We start from the raw sequence: 20,685 nt of genomic DNA on the forward strand, positions 1-20,685 counted from the left end.
CACGAATGTTTTGGGCGCATTTTATAAAGTCATTTGGGATTCTCTTTCATTTCGTGCTCTAATTTAACAAAATTAGCAAATAAAAAAGTTTCTTTTCCGCAAAATTACACAAATGTAATTCAAAATGGCCCCGCACCAACAAAAGCCAAAGCCAAAAGTCAAAGTGCCAAGACAAGAGGCAGAAGGCAGAAGGAAAACAGGCAGAAGGCAGCAGGCAGCTGGCTGGCAATAGAAGGCAGACGACAGCAGGCAGAAGGCCAAATGGAGGGCCACCCGTAGTTAGAAGGTGATAGAGAGAGAGAGAGAGCGAGAGCGAGAGCTCATTTCGAGCGAAACTTTTTGAAAATTGTATGATAATTTAAATATACAAACAAATTGTGTGGCACTTTCAATAAAACTTTTGCCATTTGCCTTCAGCTGTTGAGTTGTTTGCGGGGCCAGTTGAGTTATTAGCGTATTAAGTGTAAACAATGCGACTGAGCAAATAAACCGACTCTCGACTCTCACATGATGATACACAAGCCGTGAGGCCGTGACGTGGCGCGCTCAAGTGACTGTCAGGCGTTCATGATTGATCGAACTGACAATTGCGGCAACATCCGCCCCAAACAATGCGCCAGGCAAAGCGCAACGACAACGGCAACGGCTACGTCAAATCAATCTTCAAAAAATCCCCTTCTATCGATAATACTCATACCAAACACTCGACTTCTTTGCAATGCGCGATGTATGCAGCAATTTTCGATGCTGTCAACTTCAAAAACAGAAAATGCCACATTTGCATGACAGCTCAATTCGTGAAATATTCGACAATGAATCCCCCCGTGAGTGGCTCGCTCTCTAACTCTCCCTGACTGTCTCACTCTCTACTGCTCCTACTCTGTATCTATGTGTGGCTTTTAGTTTAACTGTCATTTTAAGGGGTATATCAGCCTATGCATTATGATCGACTACAGCGATGAACTATATGAAAGGTTCAAACGGTAAGAGCTAGGAGGCTGAGATTTGCAATCAACACAACTATCTGAAGTGGCTCGCTAAAGTTAATAGTCAATAATGGAATACCACAAAAAAAAAGGATAAACTAAAATTTAGAGTGCGATTGTGTGCTACCGCAACCCATTTTCAATAAAACCGTATTATAGAAATATACCAACAATATATTGCAAAAATACTAAAGTATACCAAATGCTATATTTGGTATATTGATATATTACTACATTCAAAATATACTATAATGTACAAAATATACCAGATTGCCAGCCAAAGCAAAAATACTAAAATATACCGAAGGCTACATTTGGTATATTATTATTATACATACGATTATTATTTCTTAAATAAGTTCTACAAAACATTTTAAAATATAACAAATTTATATACCAAAAATATAACAGTATACCGAAGGCTTTATTTGGTATATTATTATTATACTATTATGATTTCTTAAATAAGTTATACAATTTCTATCCGTCGCAACCAAACTTTTCATAAATACTGTAGTTATTTCGGCTACATCGCCTCGGCTGTTGATGCTGATCAAGAATATATATACTTTATAGCAAATAATTGTTTACAGGGTATCTTTTATGCTGTCAGTCCGTCTGCTTGCTGTTCAGAAAGTGTTATATGATATTCAAGAGGTGTGCATGGTCAATAGCCGCAGTACTTGCTGCCTGTTGGGTTGTGTTTGGTTGATCTGACTGTTTGCCTGGCAGTTGTTTGGTCGCTGCATCAGGTCACGTGTGTGTATGAGTGTATCTGTGTGTGTGTGGGCATTTGTAATAAATATTTGACGCAAAGACTTTTTAATGGTTTAACTGCAGTGGAAATGACACCAAGCCGCACTTAAAATGCCAATTTTCGACTGGCAAAACCACAATTAATACGCCGTAGTTCTTCGCCATGTTGTTGCTGTTGTTGTCGATGTCATTACACATCTTGTTGCTGCTGCCGCTGCTGTTGCTGTTGCTGGTCATCTGTCTCGTGTCCGACGAGAGATGCAGTGGCAACTGGCAGCAACTGTCAGCCGGCAGTTGGCAGTTGGCAATTTCAGTGCGGGGCCAATGCAATCAAAAAGGATTCACATCCGCAATATCAGCGATGACCTCAAAAATCAACATTGGGCCGACTCTCTCTCTCTCTCTCTCTCTCTATCTACATATGTATATATCTGTCTTTTTCTCGTTCTGGTCGAGCGAAGAGCCAATTTATTTGTTGACCCGTGGGCAATGCAGTCAATTTTTCGTCTGCCTGACCAACTGACTGAATCTCATTCCCTTTCACCTCTTTCAAGCTGCACAAACTTGCAATCTCTGCCAGCTGAATTTCTGTTCATTTGTCCGTCTGTCTGACCCTTGTGCTGTTGTTGTTGTTGTTGTTGTTGTTGGCCTGTTTGTTTGGCTTTGGCTGGAAATAAACCTTTGAGTCGCAATTTTTACGTTCGACTGCGGAAGACCACAAAATAATGACAGGAAATTATCTCAGAGGAAAGAATATGGTAGCTCGGCTGGCAGATTGGCTTGCTGCTCGACTGGCGCCTATATGACAGCACCTGCTCCCCTTCCCCTTCCTGATGATTCTGCTGGCTGCAATCCAAAACAATTTCACTGTGTTGTGATTACGACTTTTGTCTGGTCGGCACGCTGACAACAGCTAACTACAACTAGAAGAGCCAGTTTGTTTTTGCTCGTCTTTATTGGCTTTTCGTAATCTGGTGCTGCTTTTGCTGTAGGCTTCCCTTTTGGACTAGCATTTTGGGTAGGCCGCTTTGTGGTAGTTCATTGTCGACTAATTTGCTGCAATTTACAGGGCTTTCAGCATGCATAGCTGCAACCAGTGCGAAGCAAAACCAATTTTTTAATTGAAAAATTAAATGCAACACTTGAGTGCCGCCGTTGCCGTTGCCGCTGTCGACACCGACAGAGGAAAAGTTTGCTGCAACAACTTTTTACACCTGCAGTAGTGGCGGGGTAGAAAATCGACCAAGTTTTATAATTTCGTTAACATCAGCAAAAGGCAAACGCGTTGTCCTACGTCCCACGTCCTGTTGCCCGTGTTCTACAACAAAATGAGAGCAGCAAAAATAAGAAGGGCGAAAAAAAAACGAAAGAAAACAAGAAAAACGCTTTGTAAAAGTGTAAAGTTTTGTTTCATGTTTTGGTTTCTCGTTAAAAGGTATTTCGGTTTTTCTTTGTTCTTTTTGTTATTAACCAATTTGCCAAAGTGCGCTCAAGTTTACGACAAAGGCGCAAATAGTGCGTGCAAGCGAGAGAAACGAAGAAGAAGACTATAAGAGGGCGAAAAAAAACTTTAAAATATTGAAATGAATTTATGAAAAAAGGCCTAAAGAGTCAATAGATAGAGTCAACAAGTAAGAAAGATACATCTATCTAGTTTTAATCAAAGCAAAACATTTTAAGAGATCCCAAATTAATATACCAAAAAATCAAAGGTATACTTAAGTCTATACTTGGTATTTTGTTATAATACTAGTATAATTTTTTGGATAAGTTGTACAAAACATTTTAAAAATACCAAATTAATATATCAAAAATATACCGAATTCTATATTTGGTATATTTTTATTACCAAAAATTCGAAAATATACTGAAGTCTATACTTGGTATTTTGATATAATACTATTATTATTTTTTGGATAAATTCTACAAAACATTTTGAAAATATCAAATTAATATATCAAAAATATTTGGTATATTATTATTATACTATTATTAGTTCTTAAACAAGTTCTGCAAAACATATTAAAATATGCCAAATTTATATACCAAAAATACAACATTATATCGAAGTCTATATTTGGTATATTGTTATTATACTATTATTATTTCTTAAACATGTTCTGCAAAACATTTTAAAATATACCAAATTTATATAATATATTTGCAATTCTAATTGAACAATTTTTGTTTTTCTATCTTTTCAGAAATATATATTTGATGGTGAGTTTATTCCATTGACATTAATACTAAGTATAGTTTTCACACTAGATATTGTGGTGCAAATAGCATGCAACAACTGAGCTTAATTGTTAAGTCTCACAAAAGACACGTCATTGTAACTAAATACATTTAAATCCTGCTGTGTTTGTGTGTGTGTGTGTGTGTGTCTGTTGAGTAGTTGTTGCTTTTAGCGGACGTGCGACTTTTATCCAGGTGAAAGGTGTTAATTGAGTGGCTTCATTTGCTCCAACGGAAATGCCCATCAATTAAGGTAATCACGCAACAAAGTCACACCGCATGCCCCGCCCCCAAGAGGCAGAAGCCAGAGCCGGAGTCAGAGCCAGAGCCTGAAGAGCAGAGCCAAAATGTCCGACTGTTGTCTGTGCTGTGGTCGTTGGCATTAACGACGACCGTCTAAAAAACTGCGTGACTGACACGCTCCTCGTTCACTTCCCATTTCCGCATTCACATTCACATTCACTTCCATGTTCACGTTCACGTTCATGTCGCAAGTCCAAGTCTGGCTGCCCATTGGGGAAGGGAGTGAAGGGTAGGGACGGTCGGGACATTTTTGGGGGCTGGTGTTGGCTTTTGTGCTTGGCTTTGTTAGTCTGACACAAAAGGCAAAAAGCGCTACTAATTGGCCGGCTAACTGAAAGTGGCTGCGGCTTTTCCTATTCACATGTCAATCAAAGCGGCACACACACACCCACCAATACACACGCACACCCATTTGAGCATATCAATTTCAAAAGGAAAAACTGCTGAGAAAATTTTGCGACTCTCCCGCTGTGACAATCAATTCAATCCAAGCCTCAGTTGACAAATTTTCGAAATGCCAAACACAGTTGTATTCGAACTCAGCTTGAATTTAGCATACGTCTCCGTCTCTGTCTTTAGCTTTGTTCCCTCTCTCTCACTCTCTTTTGCAATGCAAATATGCGAGAGAGCATAAAGTGTGCGCTGTGAAACGTGCTGCAACATCAAATGATGAGATTATCGTAAACTCGAGCAGCCGCCATAAACCAAAAGCGAGTGAGCGACTCTCCATGCCATGCGAGAGGCTGAGGCTGAGGCACTGAGGCCTGGGCTGGCACTAAAAAACGCTTAATAGTCCATTAAAGGGATTAACACAGGGCCCAAATAGGCGAACAAATTCCTCGACATGACCCAGGACCGTCCTTCACCTCCTGCTCCTGTTATTTCTCCTGCTCTTCAGCTGGTACAAAAATCAAATAGCAATGATTGCGACTTGGCCAATGCTGCGTATGAGCGATATTGAAATGTATAGAAGCAGCAGAATCGAATTGTACCGCATGTCCTGCCATTCGTCGCAGGCTTAACATAGGCAAATTAAACTAAGCTCGCCAAATGGCGTTTCAGTCACGTTTCAAGTAATTCGCCAAATGGCTTCAACTCCATTCTCGCTCTCTGTTCTGCCCAAAGCAAACCAAATGCGAAGCATAAACACATGCAATAAGTACAAATAACACAAAAACACCACGAGAATTGAATACCCTTGGAAAAGAAAGTGGTGTAAAGAGCAAAACTAAATCGTTTGGAAGAAAATATAAATGATGAAGCAAATAAATAATTGCATAATCAAAACAGTTATTTCTTAAAGAAGGAAATGCCAGAATTTGATTTCTTTTTAATCAAAATGGTAGTTTCTTAATTCTGATCATGTCGTATTATAAAGTTGTTGGAACTCCAAATCTGATACTGAACGAGTCAAGATCTTCATAAAGAAGTGTATGCTAGCACTGCGCAATCAGTAAATAATGCAATAAAAATGGCATAAAAAAGAAAACGGACTCACACACACACACACACACACACACACACACTCAATAACATAACAGGCAAATCATAGCTAAACAAAAAAAGAATGAAATAACAACAACAGCATAAAGCGAAACAGCAAGAAATCATAAATGTAATTGAAGAATTTTATGCGTCAACCATTTGAGGCAGGGGAAGAGAAGTGGAGACCAGGAATGGGTGCTAAAATGGAAATTCCTTCCTTCCCTTCCACCGCTGCCATCCTCAATTCTCTCTCTCTCTTTCTCGGCGAATGTTGTGCAAATAAAAGTTGAAATTGTCGCAAATTCGAAGAATAAAACAAGAAATTTTCCACAAAGCGCGCAAAGCTGAAAAAGGCGTTTGCCGCGACACGCCCCCCTCCCCACACACACACACACACACCAGCCCCTCGTCAGTCAAAAATTTGAGACGCTTCCCTCGCACCTTCGAGTTCTGGGAGAACCTTTAACACGATACGCGTATGACGTTGACGCTTTTCCATTTAAACTTTCCGCGACAGCTGTGGGATCTGCTGTGACACATTCACCCACACACATACGCACATACACACACACGCATAGACACCCACCCACACATATGTAGAATGGGCGCCCGTTCGGTTTATTGCCAGCAATCAATTAAAACGGCAAAGTCATTTGTGACAAAAACATTCACAGACATTTGACTTTACCCCTGGCATCCGCCGTAGAAAATCGATATGTGTATTGTACTAACATATATACACACTTATGTACACACACATACACGCATGTGTACTGTAATATTTCAATGTCATGCAGCTGAAAGGCCAAATGAAAAGAGGCAGAAAGGAGAAAAGAAAGAGAGAGGATATGGGAATGGGACTCATTTCGGTACAGACTGCAATTGCCGAAGCGGCTGAAACAAAGAAAGTGCCAAGGACATTCGGCAGTCGTGTTAAAAGCATGAACATATACTTCATAAATGCTTTTTTGCCTTCAGCAAGCCGACAACACATTCAAAATTTCATGAATTTGTTGTAAGTACCGATTCTTCAATGTCTTATTTTCCGTATAAACTGATTTATGGGAGAAACGAAATACGAGTATATTGTCAACTTATATACTCAATATACCAACAACATATTTTTTGACATATTTTTAGTATATTCGGTATATTAAGTCTTGGTTGCATTGGCGGACAATATGGTATAATTTTCAATATTTGGTATATTTTGAGTATACCAAATATCAATATGCCAAAAACACATCCGTTGGTATATTTCAGAGTATTTACGGTTTTCAAAATGGGTACCGGTTATCTCACAGTCGATCACACTTGACTAGAGCTTTCTTACTTGTTATTATTATTTTTGACTAAAAGTTCTACATGATTTTCCATTGAAAAATTGAATTTCGTTATAGAGAAATTTATTGAGCAAATAATTTTATTTAGACTCTTTGAAAAATCGTCCCCAAATTAAGTAATTACACTCAAACAATTAAATCGCATTTTATCAGCACTGCCAGTAAAGCAGCTTAGACTATTCGCGGCCTTATCATCATGACTGCTGTCTTCATCGATTGCTTGTGTCCGCGGAATGTGAACCAATTGATACCATAACCATGATTGTGGTCTCCCCAAGTTCCAGTTAGAAGGCTGCAAATAGCAGAAATTAGAGACAAAGTAACCATAAAATGAAAACTCTATTCACACCTTTCGTGACAAGCATGATACCACCAGCCACCTTTATAGGCATCGACACAGGGCCTTTCTGGCTGAAGATCATTCTGACGATCAATGGTAGAAAATTTCATTCTAAAATGTTTTTCGAGTGAATCTCCAGCAGTTCCTTCGCCCTTGCTCAGAGTGTTTAATGCGTAATCTTCTTCCTCGCTTGCGATTCCAAATCTTTTGTACGTTTCAAAACGTGTATCGTTTTCGAAATCCATAACCTGCACTAGGAGCTCCATAGTATTCTCTGATGTCAACGCATGAATTTTATCTAATCCCAAAATGAACTCGCCATCCAAATTCCCGAAGCCCTTCTTGTAAATGTTCCATTTTCGATGAAAGTTCTCAGTTCCATCAGAACGACGCAATATGACGGTCCAACCACCTCCTCGAGTTTCCGCATCGCAATATACTCTGAAGGGTTTATCACTGAAGCTAGGAATGAGCACATTGTGGATTCCACTCGTTGTAATATTAGCACAATTTCGACGGCGCTCTAATTGATCTCTGGGATAACTTTAATAAATTTTTATTTCAAAAAGAAATTGAACTTTGCATGCTTACTTTATGTCGAGAATCTCCGATTTAAGAGATAGAATTTGAGCCGTCATATTGTGCCCGGTTTTCTGAACAGCAGCAGTGTAATAAAATGCAGAAATAATGCATATTGTGGTAAGCAAGAATTTCATGATGAGTTTCAAGTTTTTCATGATGTCAACTGAAATAATGTTGGTAGAAAACTGAGCTGAGCTGCATATGATAATATCATATTTATATGAAATACGAAGCACCGTTATCTTTAAAATCGCGTTTTATTATCACAGATGCAGCTGATTAAATATCAATGCAATGTAATATATGCATATGCAATCAATGCAATATAATATATGCATATGCATGAAATTAAGTTCTTATTAGAAACTCCATTTATCGGTCCCTAAAAGCGGTTCTTTCATAAGGCGTTTACTCATAAAATAAATAAGATAGTTTTTGACAAGCTGCTAGAGTCATGAACATTCAGCACTTCGGACAACATTAGGGAAGTGTTTGCTCTATAAATTAAACAAACATAGACTTCGGGAGCAATTTCCAAATTCAAAGTAAACAGACGAGTGTTAAGGCTAGGGGCGAATCGTTCGTTGGCTGGTCACTCACCATGGCAAAGAGCCATGGTGGAAGCCAAATCAAATGTGGAACTGCTAATATAAAATGTACACAAACGGAAGAGTTAATCCTTATCGACAATTTGACATCAGCAATTTTCGATGCTTTTGCTTTCAAATAACGGAAACCATTAAGTTGTCACATGCACATGCAGTTCCACGATAATGCGAAAAAAAATCAACCATTAAAGTGACTGACTAGCAGCTACCCTGTACTACTTATTTACATTTATTTATATTTAGATTTATTTGAAATCTATTAAGGTGAAGAACTATCGTTAGTGTGTGTTATCGATAGTCAGCGATAGTGTCGATAGTAACCGATCTCATTGTCCGACGTATAAATTTTGACGTATTTCTAGTATTCTTTGTTGCAGTCAAGGCATTTTGCAAGTTTTTTTTGGAAATATATCCAAAACGTGAAATTTTACTCCTTACTCTTTTACTCTGCGTATTTGATACAGCTGATGCAATTGCAGTCTTGTTTGTTTGTATTTAACGCACTTGTTGTGGAGGACATTCGACGTTCATTTTAATTTCGACACACTATCGATTCATAAATATGTATATGTTTTTGCTTAATTGCTGACAGAACAATGTGAGAGGCAGCTATCGATGGCTATTTCGGTAGTCACTCTCAAATGTGTCTGCTACTATCGATTGTGGCATCGATTATTCATCTTACTAGAATAATAAAAAAGTGTTATAAAAAGCAGTACTCTATATATATTAAGAATACTTAGTTGGCTGTTTTTCAATGTTGCCTATTCCTACAATAGTCTGGTTACGCTTCAAATGCTCTCGCCTGTTTACAGGGTATCGAAACAGCATTGAGCGACTGACCAACTCTCGCACAGACAGAAGGAGGTGGAGGCAGGCATGAGCACAGACTGCGAGCTGTGTCCAATTTCAAATGTTGTGGCCAATATATGAGCTTGTCTCTCTCTCTCTCTGTGTATGTGTGTGTGTGTGTGTGTGTTGGTTTTGTTTTGGGGCTGGGCATGAAGCAGGCGAATGCCACAAGTGGTCATTCAGACAAATGGCCAAATGGCGGCGCTCATGAATAATTCAGATTTTAAATTGCATTTATGCAAATGCCATGCGGATGCTTGCAGATTTTCGCCGATGGCTGTCGCGAAACGGAGGCGTCACTAGCACCAGCCACCAGGCGGCATGCAGCAGGCGGCAGGCAACCGGTGCCTGGATGCCGGCAAACGGGGCACCCGGATCCTGCCACCCAGCTTCTGGTGACGCATTTGCAACTAAATGCCCCGAAAGCTGCGAGTTTTTCGCTAATGCACAATTTGTATGCGTCAACACTTTCGCCAGAGCCGACGGACAAACGGCGCGTGGGAGGGCTGAGGGGACGGGATCCGGGCCAGGGATTGCATTAATTTTTATCAACGCAAATATCAAAATAGTGTTGATAGGCAGCAGGAGCAGGAGAAGTACGAAACAGCTTAAAGCCAAGTGAATCAGTGACCCGTCCAGGACCTGAACATAAAATGCTCCACCTGTTTTTCTCTACTCAACTCTTTGCCAGATGCAGATGCGGGTGTGTGTGTGTGTGTGTTTCTGTGTGTGTGCGGGCGGCAGATGTTCGCTACTGGTTCGTGGAGTCTCGGTCTGCAAACTTGCAGATTTATTGCCCAGAAACTTTTATTGCCTCTAAGAATATGTACGATGAGCATCGCTCGACTCGGATAGATAAAGATGCAATCTGGAACTTGTTCCCCAGACTGCAGAAGCACTCATCATTTGGCCAGCAGCTGCTTCTACTGCTTCTGTTGTGTGTGTCAGGCGCCATTTGCTTAGCCAAATGGAACCCAAGTATCTGCTATCAAATGGCAAAAGGTTTATCCTTAATTAGCTGATTACTAGCTTCTGTCGATTAATGTGCACTAACAACAAGAAAACATCTATAGTGTCATCGCTAATTGTGTGTAAGAAACCATCGCTAAAGACTTTATCGATACTATCACGATTGTCTTGATGGAACTTTTAAAGAAATATAAGATTACTAAATTCCTTTTACTTTTGATACTTGATAATACAAAAATATTGAGATGTTGTTGCTGTAGAGTAAGGCAATGAATTTCATCTGCTTGTGTTTAGTAAATATATTTACTATTATATATATACATATTTACTATTGACTATTATATTAACTATAGTTAATAGGCAAATGTTTCAGTAGTGTGACCATACATTTTTGTTTTTTACCATTTCCGTGCCAAATTTAGGGCCAAACAAGTTGCCAAAGACGGTCACTCTAAAATTTATGGAACTTGAGAAAAATATTGCCAAAAATGTTGCTCATCTGAAAACATCGCTTAAAGGAAATCAAGAAATAGAAATTATGCTTCACATTATTAAGATTTAGAAAGATTTTAGTGAAATAATTAAAATCACAATTAATGAGTTTGACATAATTGAATATTCAAAGGTTTCTTCGATAGTCGAATACAAATAGGTGTTATCAGCTAATATTATCGATTTTGTAAGCTATCGAGTAAAAGTTCTAGAGAAAAGAAGTGGAGAAGTATCGATAGTGGGCGTCATTGACATTCAACGATAGTCAGTTTTAAGTAGAGAGTCGAAATGAATAAAGCGACGCAGACACCGCGCAGATTCTACGAAGTCTCATCTGATTCAATGCTGCATTTACTTAGAGTGCAGTTGGAGAAGCAACTGCTGCAAATCAATGGGCAACGAAAAGCAGGTAAATCTTTGCCCGCGGGGAATGGCAACATTGTAATTGGACCAAATGGCACGCAACTCTCGAGGAAGAAGTATCTGGGCATTGATTGGACATGCGACAAGAAAGCCACACGCGACATGTGCTTTGCGATCTTTGGCAGAAAAAAGCTGCCGTCAGTGAAAGTTCAAGATATTGTGCATTGTATTCACATCAAATTCAACATCGATCAGCTGGCAATTTATCATTTAATTCGCCAAGTCAGTAGTAATGGCGGCCGGTCATTGTAGAATAAAGTCTCAAAAGTCTAAAAGAGGAAAACAGATGAAAGTCTTTTGGCTAAAGGGAAATCAATCAGTTGAAACATTATGGACACAGTGCGACAGTAACTCTGTGGCCTCAACTAAATGATGCTAATCGGATTTGAAAATGAGAAGGCACAACAGAGACACATGGCAAAGAAAGGGCAAAGGACTCGCAGTTGGCTGTAAACAAGCGTCAACCGCCTGGAAATGGACAGACTTCGAGTTCTAGTTGTTGTTGTTCGTCACTCGATGCGAATAAATTCGAAGCGATGCGATTCGATTTAATATTCATTTATGCGTCTCGAAGATAAGCACTTTATGCTCGGCCTTTTTACGAGAGAGATTGAAGGAACCGTCTACCCACATTTATTTTCATGTGTATTCTTTTCAAATAATAGACTTAGCATTGTAGTTGGTCACACCTAATGTACTGGAAGAAGAAGACACAATTTTTGATGTGTCCTTTTCAAATCTAATGATAGCATAATAATTGATCACTCTTAATATACCAGACCTTAGAAGAACACACAATTTTCAGGTGTATTCTTTTCAAATCAAATGAAAGTTGTTGCTGGTCGCACTTTAAGTACCAAACCCTGGAAGAAGGAATTCAATAAGTACTAATTGGTCACACTTAAAGTATCAAACCCTGGAAGAAGAGAAAATGTTGGTTTTGCATAGTTTCTTTGCACATAACCTTCCTATTAATATTCCAAGATTTCGATAAGCAGATATAAGCTTACAAGTTTCTTTATTTTCTTCAAACACTTCAATTGAATTATTGATATCAAACACTGCGAAAATGTCCATAATATTTACATCAGTTTCATTGGGTTTCTCTGTGGTTTGTAAACCACAAAACAGAGCCAAATGCCTGTATAAAGCTGAGAAGACAGACGACTTTGAGTCTTTAACTGGTTCATTAAATGGCAACAGCATCAATTGCTGATGGCATCCAACAGCTTTGAATTACAACCGTCAATCGAATCGAAAAGGGTAACAACAAGGCCCAAATGCGTTAGTTAGTTGCTAACCAGTTTTGTTTTTGTTTCTGGCCAGCACTTGTCGTTGTTATTGTTGCTGTTGCTGCTGTTCTGGTTGTGTATGTGTTTATGCACATATGTTGTGTTTTCGAAATCAAAACATCATGAAATTGTTTTTCCAACATCATTTTCATGTTGGCTTGCTGCCCTGGCTATTTCCGTGCGTTTACAAAAGGGATATGAACAACATCCGGCATTTTGGCCCATAATTTCTAACAACATTTTACTACTCATTGCATTTGGCCAAGTTCTGACAGGACAGTCTTCCCCTACCTCCTAACTCCTTCCCTTTCGAACAACAACCAGCCAAACGATTTGGTTATTACAAACTCATATATCTTGTGTTGTTGCTGCGCCGCAGCAACCAAACTGACCGCAGGCCAAGGGCAACAACCGCCCTCCAACGGGATGGAGATGGAGGTTGAGGTTGGTTTTGACCAATTTTGGGCGCTGCTAAAAATGCTCAAAATTTGCATTTTATATTAACGGAAACAGTTGTTGCCTTTGAGCGCACAGCACAGCACAGCAAACACACGATAGAGCAGCTAGAGCCTCGTCTCTGGTTTTGTTATTGCTACAGCCGGTTGCACATTTCCCAAACAAATTTGACGCGTTTATGCATGTAAATTAAACAAATTTGATTTTAAATATCTTTTGACTGAGGCAACCAAGCTAGGAAACATGCCATATGCCAGACGAGGCCGGGTCATAAAATATATGTATATTCACCCCATCAGGGGGCAAGGAAATTTGAGCCAGCTGAGACGCATTTACTCAACGCTTTTTCCAATTTTCCAACGAGTATATTAATGCTAATGCCGACGGCCCCAAAGGAAAATAGTTCGAAGCAGGTCCGTCAGGGAGAGACAGAGAGAGAGAAAGAGAGAGAGAGACAGAAATAGAAACTTGTGGCATATTAATATTCTAATTTTAGCGTAGTCGATTCCTTGCCCCCGTTTGACTTCAACTGGTCGTTGCTTATGTTAAAGATAAGCAGCTCTCTGGACTTTGTCATTTATCACTAATAAATACTTTTCAGTTGAGCTTATTTACCTTTGGCCACAAATAGAAACTAGAAGTGCTGAGTGACGAAAGTTTGGCACGTGTTGCCGCATTCAGAAAGGGGATTATGAGCTCAAGCTGTGAGTGGATGAAGGAGGGGAGAGTGGAGAAACTGGACACAGCTGAAACTGAACTGAACTGAATGGCAATCGAAGAAGAGCATTTTCAACAATAAAGTCAAACATGCTGGGGAACATTGTTGGCTGCACTTAAAAGTCCATTAATGGGCAGCATTAAGTGGACATTGTGTGAGTTTTAAGCACATTTGCTTCAATGTTTGCTCTGATCCTGGCCATTGAACGAGTCTTGGATTAACAACTAGCCACAATGACTGACTGCATTATGACCTATAATCGAGGCAATCAACTTGGCAATTCAATTCAAGTTAGTTTACCTTTTCCCCCTCTCTCAAGTTAATATACCCTAGCATTTGTAGGGTATGCACTCATGTACGCAGCACACGCACTCGTGCAACGTGCAACATGCGGGAGAAGAGCTTTTCATAGCAAACGTGGCAGCAATACTGAGAATTCTTTACCTTTAAGCAGCTCGAACAAATGCAAAGCTTACTAAGTTAAGCTCTGCCCTTGCAGGGTATTAAAAAAAAAAACACAAAAAGGAAGAAAAATGCTTGCGACCAATTTAAGAAATGGGCCAAAACATAATTTTGATGTTATGTTGCTGTGTGTGTTTCACTTTTGGCCCTCGAGGGGATTTGCATGCAACGCAAAAAACTGACAATTGCAGCGAATTTCAATGGCTGCAAAAAGGACTAACGCTTCTTCTCATTGTTGTTGTTTGTTCGATTTTGCGCCGTTGGCTTTGAATTTACAGTTTGGCTGGGAATAAAACGCACGAATGCGCTGCAGTTGCAACAGCAACAACAACAGCAACAACAGCAGCAACAGCAGCAGCATCCACCACGAAAACAAAAATGACAATGGCAGGCAACAAATTTTGCAATTCCCAACAGCACTTCAACTTCCGGCCCTGCCATTTGTATACCCTGTAATACACAAAAGTGCCCAAAGTCTATGCCTATATTCTCTGAATTACTGGAAAGCAAAGGTATATTCATATTACTCGCCGAATTTAATGCTGTCAAACTTTATGATTTTTACTCTTCAACTAGATTAAAAAGTAAATTGCCAATCGAGATTTAAGGCTTCAATTCAAATTTAATATTTCTCCATTCTTGGAACAAATTTATTATCTTGAAATACAAGATTGGGCAATGTAGATATTTTATAGAATTTCGATCTTGCTTTAAGAATACAACTTCTTGGTTCATTTTTGACATCATTCAATCTTTATTCAAGATTTAATTCTTGACTTTAGCACGTTTTTAATTTCGGACGTTCGATTTCTTTTTTACCAACATTTATTATGAACTTGAAAACATCTTATTCTTCTTTCGATATACCTATTATTAATTATTATGTGAATACATATTTCTACACATATATATAGCTAAAAAGAGTTTCACAGATCAATTTAATATTTTTCGAGTACGCATATTCCAACATTTCATACAATTTTTACCAAGCAAATATATATCAAAATTATTTGCCAAATTTAGTGCTGTCAAATTTCATGCTTTTTTACTCTTCAACTACTGTCTTCCAATTTTATTTTATGAACTTGAGATAATCTTTCTTCCGACATTTTCTTTTCATCACTTTAGATAACATGATTTTAACAGATCAATTCCCCATTTTGCAATGAGTATCTATGGGGCGTGCACTCTCGAAATTTATGCACTTTTTTATGTCCGCTGTTGACAAAAGTTGTGCGCGTCACAGCCTGCGGAGTGCCCCATTGAAAATGTGACTCCATTTGAGATTTGGCCATCAACAAATGGCAAAAAAAAACAAGAAAAAAAATAAGGGAAATAAAACGTAGAAAATGAAATAAAAACTTGATAAATACCTGCAACATTGCGTATGAGTGTGTGTGTGTGTGTGGGTTAAATAATGGCTGCACATTTAAAGTGCAACAAAGAGTTAGAAGTATCTACATTTGGCCTGGTTAAAACCACTTGCCAGAATCCGACAAACTGACAATTCGATGAGCACGTGTAGAGACTCTTCGAGCTGTCTGTCGCCTTGCTCCATCTCTCTCTAGTCTTGTGGGAGCTGCCTCGCAATTTGCATTTGCGGCAAGGCTTGGCTCTGTGTGCAAAAGTGCTAGGTCTGCTTAAGAGAGGGAGAGATAGAGAGAGAGGGAGTAAGAGGGAATCATGCATGGTTCGTGACAGTTGCCATCAATCAAATTCTCGATAAGGAGCAAATTCAATTTTGACAAATCACAAATAGGCTTTTGTAAACTCAAATTAATGGCAGTCGAGTGTCCTCTGTCCATCCATCTTCTCTCCTCCCTTGCATCTTGCTTTATTGTACTTAATTACACACACACACACATACACACGTATACAAGGACAGAAGGATTCATTCGTATTTATACATGATCATTTAATTACTTTGAAATGTCCTTTGCCTTGTGCGCATTTGGTTGCACTTGAGATGCAATAGAAATTCTCGTATTTGAGCTGCATTGCATTTGTTTGCTTTGTTGGTAATTTTCACTAAGCAAAGCCTTTTGAGACCAACTCTTTTAGGTTAGAATCGAAATTACATTTTTCTTTTTATAGGCTAGAAGGTACAAACAATAATAACTGTAGTAATTAAGTTGCCTGAAAATTTGATTGCGATGTAGAAGTTAAGAAATTCTTTTGTATGTAGTAGCTTTGGCTGACAATCTGGTATATTTTATATTTTACTATTTACCAAAGGTATATTTGGTATATTTTGTAGCATATTTGTGATATGTTTTCAGTATATTTTGATCATAATTCTGCAGTGTTATGGGTTTATTCAGTATTTTTGCGGTATATTAACTTAGTATATTTGAAAAATATTTTGTAGCATTTTTGTGATATATTTTCGGTATATTTTAAATACAATTCTCCAGTGTTATGAGTTTATTCAGTATTTTTTGCGGTATAGTAACTTAGTATATTTTAAAAATAATACCTCACTGTTTTGCTTTTATTCTGTATTGTTTCGGTATATTAATTTTGTATATTTTAAGCTCTGTTGTGTTTTTACTCAGTAGTTATGCAGTATATTAATTTGCTGAACTGCTTTGCTTTTATTCAAAATGGATAGCGAGTATCTCATAGTCGAGCACACTCGACTGAAGCTTTCTTACTTGTTGTGATATATTTTTATTTTGAACATAATTCTGCAGTGTTATGGATTTATTCAGTATTTTTGCGGTATATTAAGTTAGTATATTTGAAAAATATTTTGTAGCATTTTTGTGGTATATTTTCGGTATATTTTGAACATAATTCTGCAGTGTTATGGGTTTATTCAGTATTTTTTGCGGTATAGTAACTTAGTATATTTTAAAAATAATACCACACTGATTTGCTTTTATTCACTATTGTTTCGGTATATTAATTTTGTATATTTTAAGAGTAATACCCCAATTTTTTGCTTTTACTTAGTCTTCGCGCAGAATATTGATTTGGTATATTTTAAAAATAATACCTCACTGTTTTGCTTTTATTCAAAATGGATAGCGAGTATCTCATAGTCGAGCACACTCGATTACAATCCTAGTGTATTCGAGTTTCGGCGAGCCAAAGATACTTGTTTCTTTGACAGATATCTTCTTCAATTAGGCTTAACGTATTTACTTGCAATATGTGTACGCTTATACAGTTTTAGCCTTTCCTCTTCGCAGTTGTTGGCAAGTTTCCTCTTTTCGGCTGCCCCTTAGCTGCCACTGGAATGGCTTCCTGACTTTCCGTAGGTGTTGAATTTATGTCGTTTTCTTTGTTTTGCGATAACAAATGGCACGCAAGCACGCGAAGTTTTTCCTTCGTTGCCATATCATGTGTTGTCCAAGTGCTGAAATTAATTTTTCATAGACACGAAACTGCATTCTCTCTCTTTCTCTCTCTCTCTCTCTCTGTCACTTTAGACGAGAGTTTAATTAAACAATTTGTGAATTTATTCAAGTTGGCATTACGAGTGCTATTACTCGTCTATGGACGAACTCATATTCAATATATTCCAACTTAAATTACATTTTTTGTTGCTTCTCTCATATATTTATATTGTTTTTTGTTGCTCTTCAAACTGTGCGTGTGTGTGTGTGTTTGTGTTTTTTTTGTGCCTTTGCTTTTGTTGCAGTTCAACGCCCACAATTAGTTCCACTTAAATAAATCAAAAGAAATGTTTGTAAACATTTGCGCACAGTGAGTCACACAACACGTGTGTGTACGCCTGTCGATGTACTTATTTATGAAATTGTTGATTTCAGCAAAAACCACAATTGTTTTTGCTTTATTCGAGTGTGCGTTTTTAATGAATTATTTATTTATATTTACCGAGATGCACACAAATTGCATGTGGCCGAGGGATCAACGTTTAAAGGCAGCTCTATGGCTATGCAAAAATCAATCTATAAATGCACCAAAAATTACTACAAAATTGCTTGCTAACTTTCCAGTGCTTTAAATTGTGATAGAAAGAAAACTTGCAAAAAGTGTTGCCTACTTTTTTGGGCATACAGACTGGGAGGGCAAAAAAGTGTTGCCTACTTTTTTGAGCATACAGTAAGACGTTCTGCTAAATTTGACTATTGTGGCTTATTTTCTTTCCATATTTCTAAGCATCGCAGCATTGTCTCGTTGGGGACAATTTTTGGCATAAAGTTTGTTGTTTTTATGAGCAGCCAAAATCCAATTAACACATGCTGCCATCTTTCTGGAGCTAATCCTTCCCAGAGGCTGCGTCTATGCTACGCAAATTACAATTTAAAAAATAATTACGAGAATGTCTGCAATGTGAATTTTGCTTGTGCTTTTGCTTTCTCGCTCGCAGGCAATTCGCTAAAGCTTCGTGTCTGCGACTGCGTCTCATTCTCAGTATCATTCGCATTCGCATTTTACATTTACATTTACATTCACATTTTTGCCGTTTTCCCCATTTCCCATCTCCCATTTGGCTGCAATTTCTGAAGGCGCTAAATGTTAATGAACATTATAAAAACAATTGCAAGTAATTATAATTTGAATGATAATAGCGAAACTTCTTAATCCCCGCAACGGTAATTTTTATATTCCACATTTCTACCTCTCTCTTTCTCCTTCTCCTTCGCACTCTCTGTGTCTCTTTCTTGTTCATGACGGAGACACAACGTCGCACACAAAACGTGAAAATGCATAATAACCAGAAATAGAGTGGGCGTGGCATAACTGCCTCGTGGACAGAGAGAAAATGAATTCCTTGTAATTAAATTCTTTTTAATGAAACCTCAAAGCAAACACAAAAGCTGCGTCCAAACACGAGAAATTCTCGCAATACTCGTAATAATAATGTGAGAAACCGAAAATAGCACAAAATAATACAAGCAAAAAAACACAAGAGACTATAAAAAAAACATGTTGGGGAATGAGTTACAAAGAAGGAATGCAGTGACAAACACAACAAAGGAGTTAAATAACAAATTATGAATGCGAAAACAAATAGTGCAAAACAAAGAAAATATTTGTGAATAATTTTCAAACAATTTCTCAATTAATTACTTACAATTTAAAAAGTAGAATTATTGTTTATATTCAACTATGTTTATTCGTGAACTAATTAATGAATTCATTTAATTTTTTCAGGTGATAAATACTCGGCTAAGCTGATAAGCGGGTGAGTACATCTTTGACTTTAAATGGGAATAAATATTATAGGTCTTGTTTCAAATTGTTGTCTTGTAGCTGAGTTTTTTATGTTCACACCAATTTAAAGTACTCAAGATAGAGAAAAGTGTCCAGAGCAACTTGTTTAAGTTGGCCCCTTTGTCTTTCTTCATTAGCCTCAGCTCATAAACAGCCAGCTGCCAGAGTCTCTAAATATATATATATACACGAAAACATCAAGAAAATTAATTCTAATTTGTAGTTAGTCGAGAAGGAAACTAGCCGAAACTGATGTGCGAGTAGGAGTGAGAGGGGCGGAGGCAACTCGTTGCCTCTTCCTGTGACTGACTCCTTTGCACACTTTGCAGCTAATTATTCAGATGAAAGAAGCCGCCGCAAGGAGCAAGTGCGGAATGGCAAAGGCAATTTTTGCGCAGCGAAAAATCAAACAACGAAATTGCTACTTGCGATTTCTCGTCACGTTCAAAACTTAATTAGTACATCAGGACATCATCAGAGCTGCTGCCTCAGACTCAGTCTGAGATGTTGCTTCAGCTTCTGCTGCTGTTGTGGAGGCCACAGCGAAGGCTGTCATAAGGACGTCATGTTTCTTAATTAGTTCTTTGTTATCATAACTTTGGCTTGGGCAGCTGCGTCCACCGCAGCCCATCAGCAACATCAACGTGGTCAGGCTTTAACGATTCTTTTTTATTTGGGTTTGTGGTTTGAGTTTTTGGCGCTTCATTAGTGCGATGTAAGCTGACAATCCAATCGAACGCTGGATTCCATTCGCAGACAAATCCATTGATTTACGTAAGCCAAAGTTAAGCAATGTTCCTTCTCGTGTTATATCAACAGCCTCAAAGGATTTGTAAGGGCAACTGGTGGCACAGCTCGTATGCTTACAGTCAGAGGGAGATAGAGAGAGTGAGAGAGGGAGGCAGAAAGTGAGCCGGATGAGAAGATTTTGGCATGCCGCACACGTAGAAGATTTCCGCACGAATTCGCAAAGCAACTCTTGATCCCTTTGACTCGTGGACATGTTTTCTCTGGCATTCTCTTTGATGTTTACAAATTACACCAAAAGTTGGCAAACAAATTTTCTTATTCACTTTTACCCAATGCACACAATAAAATGGGCTCCACACAAAAAAAAAACCCTCGAAGCGATGAGAAATGCTGGTAAATGTGCCAACTCAACTGGCGACCAAAAGACAAAAATTTGTGTGTGT

The 20,685-nt window shown here is 38.3% G+C and overlaps 1 protein-coding gene across 1 annotated transcript; it reads right to left on the minus strand.

The window, feature by feature from the left end:
* Positions 1-7,226: 7,226 nt before the first annotated feature.
* On the minus strand, positions 7,227-7,962 carry LOC117564360 (ficolin-1-like). The gene is made up of 2 exons (XM_034243075.2): positions 7,461-7,962; positions 7,227-7,403 (listed from the first exon to the last, which is right to left on the minus strand). Exons 1-2 carry the CDS (start codon positions 7,715-7,717, stop codon positions 7,283-7,285), a joined length of 378 nt encoding a protein of 125 aa, XP_034098966.2. The 5' UTR covers positions 7,718-7,962; the 3' UTR covers positions 7,227-7,282.
* Positions 7,963-20,685: the final 12,723 nt, after the last annotated feature.

Source organism: Drosophila albomicans, chromosome 2L (assembly GCF_009650485.2).
Source record: "Drosophila albomicans strain 15112-1751.03 chromosome 2L, ASM965048v2, whole genome shotgun sequence".
Lineage (NCBI taxonomy): Eukaryota > Metazoa > Arthropoda > Insecta > Diptera > Drosophilidae > Drosophila > Drosophila albomicans.